Here is a 12163-nt window from a genome sequence, read left to right on the forward strand (position 1 = left end):
GTAATAGGAGTGGAATGGAACGCAAGGCAGAAATGTAATAAAGACAAGAATGGAACGAAGGCAGATATATAATAAAGATAAGAATGAAATGACAATAAGCATTGTACCAAATAAAAGAACAGAATAAAAGTAGAAATTCCCATTTCATTCTCTCTTTCGTCTCATCATATGAAAAAGGGCTTAGTCCGTCAAGAATATGACCCACAACCACAGGGCATTGATGGTTTTTTTGCCAAAATATTTATTCTAGAAAGGAATGAAACCAACTTATTGGCTTTGGAAAATAGGAGTACAACTTATTTAGCTTAAATTCTGGGAGTATGGACCTACCTTAGTGTACTTAAACAGAAGAAATTCACTGAGGCCTAGGTAGGATTTGGAATGTTACAAGTTACAACTATAACTTTAGCAATTTAGTATGGTCACACTGCACACGCACACACGCTATACACACGCGCTGTACACACACAATGCATGCATTCCACACACGTACACCCACTGACACAATACACATATTGCATAATACACACTGCATATACATAACACACAATTCACAATCTGCACATTGCATACATACAAATAATACACACACTGCATAACATACTGACAGTAGAGAATTGTAATAGAAATAATTAGATTAGTATATGATTAAAATCAGAAATATATGCCATCACCTTCGTAAAAAATTTGATAAAAATGACAAAGAAATAAACCAAAAATAGATCAATTATTTAAATTAAAGAGCAAAAATGCAACATACGGCCAAAATTGGTCCTGAACATATGGTCATTTTACGTTTTTTTTCCTAAACATTATCTTTTGGATTTTGTGGTCCTGAACATATGGAATTTTGATCATTTTGGTCCTCCGTCAACTATTCCGTTAATAACTAACGGTCAACGGGTTTAATCCCGATTTTGACCAACTTAAACTTTTAATTCTGATTTTTACTCCCTAATTAATTCCCTAATTATTTTTTATAAATATTCTTTTGAAGCCTAAACATTTTATCATGTAGCATAATCTCAATCCTTTAACCAAATATTGAAATCAAACAATGGTTAAAAATAGTAATCCAACACCATTAAACATGAAGATGATGCATTCAAATCCGAAATAAACAAATACCCAATTCTTTCACAAAATAAGCAAAATATCCAAATCATTCAGAAAAAGGCCGAGGAATTTCAAATTCAACAACAATATCAACAGCAATTCAGCTCTCTAATTGCAGGTAATTGCAGCAAATTGGTACAGTCGAAAACACAAACCTAATTTCCCCAAATTGGGCATAACATCACCCGGATTGAACAGCAGGCTGCGACGGAATAGGAGCGGCGGCGGAGTCGTCGGAGACGAGAGTCCATTCCGGAGGGAGAGGGGGGTACACGGCGGGGCCATGGCGTATGTCGGAAGGCCGGTTCTTGTGGGGGCGGCACTTCATGTGATGCTTCGGCGCCTTTTTCTGCGGTCTGGAAGAGCACTCGATCGCCAATCCGCCGCCACCGAGCGATGGGCGGCTCGGTGGCGGTGGGAAAGCCTTGATTGCGGCGGCATAGGGGGGCGGAACCGCCAATCTTGTGCCTAAAATGGCTGCCAAAGAGCAGGGAATAAACGACGGCGCGAAGGATGAGGGAAAGAGGAAGAGGATCGAGAATATTTAATTTTAAAAGAATATTTATAAAAAATAATTAGAGAATTAATTAGGGAGTAAAAAATTAGAATTAAAAGTTTAATTTGATCAAAATTTGGATTAAATTCATTGACAGTTTAGTTTTTAATGGAATAGTTGATGACCAAAATGATCAAATTTCCATATGTTCAGGACCACAAATTCAAAAGATAATGTTTAGGACCAATAATATAAAATGGTCATATGTTCAGGACAAAAGACATAAAACAAAAATATTTAAAAAAAAAGAAAAAAAAAACAATAGGACATAAAATATAATAGAAATAAAATAAGAAGAAAATTATTTCACTTTTATGCTGTAATTTTTTTTTACATTAACATTCCTTATTTTACATATATAAAATATTTTTTAAGCACTTCTTATTTTATTAAATTTGTCGTGTGATGTTGATGCATTAACGACCGTGTACCTAAACACAAAATCCAACATAGACACCTTCCTTCCATTTCCCACTCGGCCTGCCCCACTCTCTCAATATATATATTATCACCATCTATATCTGTATCAACTGTGGACTCACCCTATCCCAAACCGTGCTCATTTATGTCAGACAAGAATCTGTTCAAAAAGCCTACCACAAAACGGAGAGCGTTCAAAGCACCAAGGCCGTCTCCCTCGGCGGCGGTCCGCCTGAGGGCCAGGCCGGCCGGTGGATTCAAGTCTTCACAAAAGCTCAAGCTTGTGAAGAGGAGCAATTCCGAGCCATGGCTATGGAAGCCCGGTGGCGATGTGATGATGGCGGCGGCTGATGATGATTTCGAAGACGACGACGTTGGAGTCCTTTACCGCCCGAGTACATGTACCAATATTTTTTCTTCGCCGGAAAATTTACTGCCGGGAAACTCTTCTGAGGTAATCTCCATTTTCTTGATTCAAAAAAAGAAAAATATTCTTTCCTTTTCATTTATTGATCGTTGTTTTACTTTATTGAAAAATGCATAGATATTTTATTTAAAGAAAATTATTGATTTGACTCCAATATTTTTAATTCTAAAACTATTAGCCAATACGTGTTTTCTGATTTTTTATTCTTTTTCTTTTAGTGGGCCTTTTATTTGGTTATTTTGTCCCTTGGCCCTTCCCCATTTGAAGTTCTACATATGACTATCACTATAACATACTACTACTCTACACCACAAGATGACAATAAGGTGACTGATCTTCTTTTAATTAATGGATGTCCCTGTATTAAGGTCCATATTTAATAAGTATAGTATTCAAGTATACTAGGATTTATTTTTCTTGAATTTTTTAAAAAATTCATTTTGATAAAAAACATGCACCAAATGTTATATGCAGAGGTACAACATGGATACAAAGGTGGTGATCAATGTAACCGTGGAAGGAAGCCCTGGACCAATCAGAACGATGGTTAAATTAGGATCAAAAGTTGAGGATATAATGAAGCTTGTAATGAATAAGTATAATGAAGAAGGAAGAACCCCTCAAATGGATAAAAGATCATATTCAGCCTATGAACTTCACTACTCTTATTTTAGTCTTCAAGGTAACAGACTCCCTTGTTTTTAATCTTTACTTATTCTTCAAAACACCTACATACGAATTATATGACAAATTGGCAGTCATCAATGACATGATCAGTAAGAATTCATAATCTATATAGTCCTAAATTTATCAAAATTGAATATGGTATATGGATGTAACATGTTGGTAGGGTTGAGCAAGTCGGATTTGATCGGTGATGTTGGGAGCCGAAGCTTCTATCTTCGCAGGCGTAGCAGCGCTGATCTAACTTCCAATCAGCTGGAGGCGTTGCCGCTGCCTTTCCTTCCAACATTCTTCAATCGAAAGATTACAAAGCTCATGCGAAAAACACGAAAACTCTGCAAAATCTTCGGTTGCATCCCCTCTGCCTGATAATATATGTACTCCTCTTCCTATATGTCATTATATTATGTAATCCATTTCTGTTTAGACTAAAGTCAGTGTGTGTATTCAAACAAAAGAACAAATGGTGTTAGAGTGGGTGAACAATTGTAATGAACGAATTGCAACGAAGAACGAAAAGAACAAGTGCTCACCATGTTTCAATTGCCGGTTACAACTTACAACTCAAAATCTATGCATACTCCTTTCAACCTTAAGAATATATTTATACTAGATGTTAAACGAACACTCCTAAGTCAACTTGAACATAGAGGCGCAAACTTAATATAGACTAATGAAAGTAGTACCCAAAATAGTCCTTTGAGGCGCAAGCTGAGTGATTTGTGTTGAAAATGGCCTCACGTTGCACAAGATTCATTCACATTTGATATCACAAAGTTAAAGAGGATAATAAGCCAAAAATATGTTTGATAGCAGATGATTAAACTTACATACAAACCATTCTTACATAGGTATATAGTGTGTGTAAAGGAAGGTGCTAGAACATAAGCTAAACCCTAGCTAGGCTATGCGACAAAATATCTTTAGAAAACATAAAATATCTTATTTCATGCACTCCATTAACTCTAGATATACGACGTGATATCAAGCATGCAAATCAACTTCATGAGTCTTTGACCAGACCCTCTTTCATTACATTTGCACTTGGATGACTCACATGCTTAGTCAGAGGGTGGAGTGGACCGCTCGGATGTTCTGCCGGTTTTTTAGCCTTGTTTTGCATTTTTTAAGATATTTTAATCCTTTGTTTAGGGGCTCCTATAAGTAAACCCCTTAGTTGATTTTATCATTTAGACTTTTGATGAATTGATATTGTCTCTCTTTTGTGAGTTTTTGGGTTTATCCAATTCCTTCTTTGTAAGATGCTTGCTTCTTTGATTAGATCAAGTAGAGGTATTGTGTATCCATGGAGTGGTGAAGTCATAAGATAATTTATGGGTCAACGGAATCTTACTCATTAGACGAAACTAAAACTACTTGATCGTATTGTGTATCCATGGAGTGGTGAAGCCATAAGATAATTTCTGGGTCAACGGAATTTTACTCATTAGACGAAACTAAAACTACTTGATCAACTCAACTAATCTTTCCATAAATGGACAAATAACATAAAACGGACGACTGTTAGTCTCCTGCAAAAAGTACTGTAAAGTAAAACTTTTCTAACAACTTCATCTTCTTCACAGAATCAACATGAAATGTAGAGTAAAAAGCAGATTTGAAAGATTATGAAAAACGAAACATCATAACAGCTTGTAAACTTAAATCTACTCCTAAAATCTAAACAGCGACTACGTAAACAAGAAACTAACCCATACTCATGCCGAAATAGAAGGCTACTAGATCTAAACATCCTAAACAAACCTAATGACAATTTCCTTCATAACTAAATAGAAACATTACTCGGAAACTCAGATCTGACCAAATCAAAACGGAACAAAGTACTTTGAGCTAAGACAAGCGACATAAAATGAAAATCAAAGCAGATCGGATATACCATGCATGAAAATAGAACATATCAACTGGAAACGAAACCATAACTATAAATTTACTAAATAAAAAACGTCAAGAGTCGATAGCATCAAAAGGAAACTGAAAACAAACAAACGAAAACAGGAAATTGTTTCATCGCTTCTTCTCGAAGCAGAATAGCAGAACTAACGATTAAAATGCAGAAAACCAACACCAAACCACCACTAAACTAAACTAAAACAGGAACCAAATGTGCAATCTATTGAATTCTGGAGTGTTGGGAGCCCCCAATTCCAGCTCTAGAATAGAACTGAAAACTACTGAGCGTCAAAGGTTGGAAGCCACCTCCTTCCTCCTTCTCTATGTCCATTTATAGGAAGGCGTGAGGCCTTGATCCATAGGGCATTTGTTCTCTGAACAGTCTGGTTTACCCTTTGCCCTTGGGGACCATTCTGGTGTGACACACCATTCTTCAAGTTAGGTGCTCCCGCTGCATGCCATTTGATTCAACTTAATCTGTTTGCGCATCAATTTTAACTCCTTCTCCTGATCTAGTCGTCCACCCAGTTGATCCACTCGTTTTTTAAAAATGGCAGACTTTCAAACACACCTGGCTCAAAATTAGACGTTAGTTTACAAAATTTGATGCAGCTTTATGACAGAACACATGCATGAAACGAGCCTCATCAGATGGGACAAAAATTATGAGTATTCTGTCTCTCCTTTATTCTCCTATTTATATTAAGTTACATATTGGGTCCAGTTAGGGATCTATGGAGGTTTGGATGCATGCCACCCCCAATTTACATTTATCTAATTAAATTGAACCCCAATTTAATTCAAGCTCTAATTGGAATATTATTATCAGCCACTATAGTTATAATATTAAGTTACCCATCCAAATTTGAAATTACAAGTAATCTGGGTTTTCATATTTAAATAGTTATTTTCGGCGCTAAAGATATAAATGTCCATTAATTAATTACTGTCTGTCTGGTATGAACTTAATTAATTAATATCTTGTTTATTCCAAGAGTGGACTCGGCAGGAGACGCTTATTTATTATTCATGGAATAATGAAATTCCAACTAGCTACGTTCTGAACAATAAAACATTGTTTCAAGCTCCTCTTGAGGACATTATCAAACTAGACTCACCAGAAACACGTTTCAGCATAATAGCAATCCTAACATGTCAAGATTATTGGGTTGCGAAAAACCTGCACCATTTGATAAGTAAAAGCAATGCATAATCAATAAGGTATGCTCAATGCTAAATATATTGATTAAGAAATGATAGTTTATCAAAACCTCGTATTTCAGTAGATAGCATAAAGGCATGTCTTGCTGTTAGATCCATTCAGTGCTATACCACACCAATGTCATCTTATTTCAGTAAGGCTTAGAAATAATCGGACTGACATTGCAACCTTTCACGATAGTAGATGACATTAGTGTGGTATAGCACTGAACGGATCTAAGAGCAAGACGTGTCTTTATGCTATCTACTGAAAGACTAGGTCTTGATAAAATATTTTTTCTTAATCTACATATGTTAGTATTGAGCATACGGTATTGATTATGCACTACTTTGACTTATCAAATGGTGCGGGTTTTTCGCAACCCAATAATCCTGATATATTGGGTAGTGGTGATTAATATCTAGCGGTGCTAGGATTGCTATTATATTGAATCGTGCACGAGGTGAGTGTCGTTTGATAATGTCCTCAAGAGGAGCTCGAACAAGGTTTTATTATTCGGAAAACTGGCCAGTTGGAGTTTTATTACTCTATGAATAATAAATAAATGTTTCTTGCTACGTCCACTCTTGGAATTAATAAGATATTAATTAATTAAGTCCATAGCAGACATAATTAATGGACATTTATATCTTAAGCGCGGGAAATAAATAATAAACAAAGTGGAAACCCGGATTACTTGTAATTTCGGATTTGGATGGGGAGAGTTCAATATTACTTCTGTAGTGGCTGCTCGTAATATTCCAATATAAGCTTGTATTAAATTGTGGGTTCAATTTAATTAGTAAAAAGCTAATTGGGGGAGCCCATATCCAAAACCTTCCATAGATCCCCTGTCTGGGCCCAAAAGGAACTTAATATAAATAGGAGAATAAAGGAGACAGAATGATCACAATTTTTATTCTCAAATTTTTCGAAAACTTCGAACTCTCCAGCTGTGGAGGATTTCGAATTCATCACCTATTCCCAAAAGGATTTCTTCTGTCTTCTTTATTTAAGTCCCCGTATTCTAGTAAGATCAACCCACACTGATATTGGAGTACAGTTCGGGAACCAGAGAGAAGATCTGTGGTCTAGTATTGAAGATCATCATGTGGAGAAGGCGCGAGCAATCGACGATTCTTTGGAGAATCAAATCGGTAACCCTAAACCGTAGAATTCATGTTTTAGGATTTACTTTCTTTGAGCATGAATTATTTGCGTTCTAGCATGCAATTATCTGTTTAACATGTGAATTGATTAATCGCATAATCGGTCAAATAGATCCTACGTCTGATTTATTTGTTTTGTACAAATCTTACGCTGTGCAAGGGGCACCAAACCCCAACAATTGGTATCAGAGCCAATTTTTGGCTCTGATTATGTGGATTAATTTCATGTTATGTGAATGGCTTGAATGCATGTTTTGACCGTTGCGTGGTTGGAGGAATTGCGTTGTCTTTTTCTGTGAGTTTTGGAGTCGTGATCTATGTGGAATCTAATTCTCTCATCTAATGTAATCAAAACATAATGTTTTCTTTTGTAATGATTACGTTGACTTCAAAATATATGGTATCATTACTTGATCCATTATCTTTGCCTTACGTGAATTTGAATTCCAAGTTGGCAATTCATGAATTGCGCTGCGACGTCGCGACTCCACAGCAGCGTCGATGCAGCGGAGTCCGTTGCGGCAGCAGCGGTGACCGGATAGAAGGATGCCCAAGCCCTTGGGCTGGGGCTGTCTCGACCGGATCCGGGCAGTAGCAGCTGCGACGCCGGGCAGGCGATCAGCGAGCAGAAACTCCAGCGGCACCGGCGGCTGATGGAAAGGCGTGAGAACAGCGACTTCAGGGCAGCGGCGGTGTGCAGGGAGTGCGACGACGCGGCGACAGCAGCGTCGGCATCGTGCAGTGCAGCACCGGCGGAGCGACGTCGACGCATCAGCATCGGAGGCGACAACTTTTCGAGTGGGAGTCCTTCTCGGGCAGTGTTCGGGCTCGGAGGAAGCTGTTGTCGGAGTAACAGCAGCAGCGCCGGCGGGTGGCACGGGCTGCCAGAGACGAGGATTAGGGTTACCCTATGCGTGAAATCGGTTTGTCTCGTCGCGTGACTATGCTTTCCAAATTTAAATTAGGGTTTCCTAACCCTTAGAATTATTTTTGGAAAATATTCAAGATTAATTAGGAAATATGATTTGAATATATCTTTTTGTGGATTTTATATATTATATAAGATTTGATCTTGTATTAAATCATGGATTAATTATAGATTTTATCCTTATTTTATGGATTTGTAGGGATTTAATTCCTAGATGAATCCTAGTTAAATTTGGATAATGACAATCTAATTTTTATTTATATCCAATGGATTAATGTGGATTTATCCCTAGACAAATCCTAGTTGGATTTAGACAAATCCTAGTTGGATGAATGTCATAAAATACTCAAAGCTTTCTATGGACTTCGCATACGCTGATCCCAATAGATAGCTATAGACCAACTCCAATTTTTGCGTCTCCAACTTCTATAGATTTCAGGCCGGGCAGTACACCTTTTGAGCACATTATTTTCATCTGTTTTTTTCGCTCATTTGGCCAAAACGACAATACGACATTATTTGTTTCACTTGCAAGAACGATGCAATCTTTGGAGTAATTTGTGGTATGACATACCCTCCTTCGTACCTCGATATCCAAGAGCTCATCATCATATGTTGTTGGGGTTATCCAATGAAATATCCGATCAAGCAAATGGATCCCAAAGTGGATTTATTTAGATGATTATGTGGATTAATCTGTTTACGTTTATAATTGTATGTCTATGACTCCTTTATCTCACTTTTGAGTTCTTCCAACATATTGACCACCATGCCCATGTAATCACTTTCGAGCACAACGTCATTCGAGGTCGCTCTCTTATCACCCTCATCCTCGTGGACGTCCCCCATCTTGTTTGATCAAATAATGGGAGGTGATGAGCTACGAAGCGGTGCTGTGAAATGAGAATATAAAATATAATCACAGACTGGTTAAGCAGAGTGACCGAACCAAAGTGGTCAAGCAGACTACCTAAACCTATCTACGTGTCGTCGGACGCGCAATCTGAAGCTGCGTTCAAAACCTTAACCCACAATACTACTAATTAGTACATGGAAGTAAGGGTCGAATCCCAAGAAGAAAGAGGCAAAAGGTATGTGTTCGGGACGTTTTGGGAGGGTTTTTGGCTGCTGCCACACAAACTTAGTGGGTTAAGTATCTACTGGATTTGGTAGAATGGACAGGTGACTCCACCTAACTGACCAACTAGACGGGGTACGTAAACATGCATAACGACTGAAACTTGAAACAAACATTTAAATCTGAGGTTAAACAACAAAGAACACCTGCAACTACAAGACAATGCTGGAAACTTTCCTAAAATAGGCAGACAACATGCAAAAGTAAAGTGGAGACCAAGTTTGTTAAACTAACTAATCTGGCAGAAAAGCTGTAAATGCACAAAGCACAAAGCACAAAGCATAAAGCAGAATTGCAGATCTGATTCTAACTGCCACTACTTCATCTTTTACATGCAAATACACAAAGCACAAAACATAAAGCAGAATTGCAGATCTGATTCTAACTGCCACTACTTCATCTTCTACATGCATTCAAACTAAAAGAACATAGTAAACCGAGCATCAATCAACCATAAGGTCGAGAAATAGAGGATGCTTCAAAAAAAGATGTAAACAAAAATTTAAGCTACGAGTGATTGGGTCTAAGCTAACTGACCAAGCGGAATGACGAACTAATAGAAACAAAACATAATCATGCAAATCTAAAACAAGGAACACCAGACCAAAAAAATATCAAAATGAGAAACAACGTGGACCCATGGAATTAGACGTTAAACAAGTTATATCTACGAGATCCTAACAACTACCCAAAAGCATTCAACAAACATAAATTGGATTCAACACCATGAGATGCAATAAAAACTTCCATAACATCGGACATAAACCAAATCCAACAGAATCCAACGTAGAAATTTAGAACCAACAATGAAAACAACTATGAAATTCAACAACTAAGATGTTCAATGTACCAACAACTTTCAAAACGAAAATAAAACATAGCAAAAACATGAATTTAAATTGTATCTTTGCACCTCGGAGCGGTGGAACACCGATTACAAACTTAAACAACAGTTGGAACACGATTTCCCCCCTCCAAGTTTGAGGCAGAGCTGGAAGTTGGAGTTGTGGAGTAGTTTTGAGCTCGGAAGACTTTTCGAGCTAAGAGGAGCTCATCCATTCTTCAACATTCATCCCTTTATATAGGGGGGCTTGAGGCCCGAATCCCTAGGGCATATCTCCCTTGATTTGAAAATTGTGCTCTTGCTTCTGCCTTGTTCTACTAAAATTCTCTTGCTCTTTTCTCATACTCCTTGCTTCTGTCTTCTTCTGCTAAAAGTTTCCCAGGGCAGTTTGGCGACTTCTAGCAATTTTACTCCTGTTCTTCTCATCCGGCATCTACTTAGGCCAGCTAGCATGATCTGCTGGACTTAGCAGCTGCTTGCACACCTAAACTTAAATTTTGCACGTTAACTCCCTGAAAGTATATAATTTCATCCAATAACCAGTGCATCAAACGAGTCTTATCAGGAGTCATCAAAATACCTACAAGAAGCAACAAACACTAGGATCTAGTCCAAGGGGTTAGTAATTAATAGGAAGGAAAGATTTAAGTAAATACCAAATTATGGCATCTCTATTTAGGAGTATCTTTCTCTCCAAAAAAATACCAAATTAATTCCTATGCTAATTAAATAGCATAAAATCGGCCCCTTCTTATTCTCCCTATTTTTACACGCTAATTTTCATTCTCTCTCATATATCCACAATCTTTATTTATTTGATTGTGGAATTTATTTCTTGACCTCTATAAATACAAGTGCAAAACCCTAACCCTAACCACCACTACTACACGCCACTTCCTCCCTTTCTCTTGAAATTCATGCCTCTCTTCCCTCTCATACTCTCAATTTTCTTCCATTGTTCACCAAGAACTTTTCATCCTTTGAAGTGAAGAACCATGTTTTGTAGAAGAACCTTTGATTATCTTTGTTCCTACGTTTTCTTTTGTGAAGAAAATGTATTTGATTCATCTTTTCTACTTTTGAACCGTTTGAATCGGTGTTCTTGAACCCTGATGCATATAGATCTAGTTTTGGGAAGGGATTGGTATAAAAATATGATCTTTTGGATATGTGTATGTAGTGCAAGCGTGTGTGTATGCGTGTAAGCGTGTGAGTATGTATGTGGTGAAAAATAGTAAGTTTTATGCTTGATTATGAACTTTTTTTTGTGGATCTGAAATCGTAAGTATAATTTCATATGATTTGTGTTTTAAAAGCATGTTTGAAATTATATGTGATGGGTGATGCAAGTGAGTGAGAAGCAATAGGACATGCATGATTGTTGAGTTTGATGAATAATTTTTGTTATGTGTGCATATGATATTGTGGAAAGGTGTTGTGCGAACGCGACTTGCGAGGAAGCACGAGTTGTAATTATTGTTGTGACTTGTTTTCTAAGCAAGAAAGGTGGGCTATTCTATTCTATCCTACATTTCAGTGTGGGATAAAATCTCCTAAACTCTTTTATGTTTCGAAATACTATTATGGTGATATATTATGTCATGCCAGTAAATTGTTTTGTTTTTGCGATTGTGAGATGATTGCTTGATGCCTAGTTTGGAGTACGATTCATTAGGCTATGAGCTATGTGAAATACGAATTCAGGTCTGAGTAGTGACCGTAAACCCTACCACGCTAGTGTACACATGTGGGATCATGAGCCATCCTTG

General features: G+C 37.4%; 1 protein-coding gene across 1 annotated transcript; it reads left to right on the top strand.

Annotated features, from left to right (window-relative positions):
- The first annotated feature begins 2172 nt into the window (after nucleotides 1–2172).
- LOC125219726 (uncharacterized protein At4g22758-like) lies at nucleotides 2173–3746 on the top strand. Its single transcript, XM_048121776.1, has 3 exons — nucleotides 2173–2546; nucleotides 2994–3201; nucleotides 3370–3746. The coding sequence occupies exons 1-3, from the start codon at nucleotides 2238–2240 to the stop codon at nucleotides 3570–3572; spliced, it is 720 nt and encodes a 239-aa protein (XP_047977733.1). The 5' UTR covers nucleotides 2173–2237; the 3' UTR covers nucleotides 3573–3746.
- The last annotated feature ends 8417 nt before the right edge of the window (nucleotides 3747–12163 follow it).

This window comes from Salvia hispanica, chromosome 4, assembly GCF_023119035.1.
Source record: "Salvia hispanica cultivar TCC Black 2014 chromosome 4, UniMelb_Shisp_WGS_1.0, whole genome shotgun sequence".
Taxonomy (NCBI): domain Eukaryota; kingdom Viridiplantae; phylum Streptophyta; class Magnoliopsida; order Lamiales; family Lamiaceae; genus Salvia; species Salvia hispanica.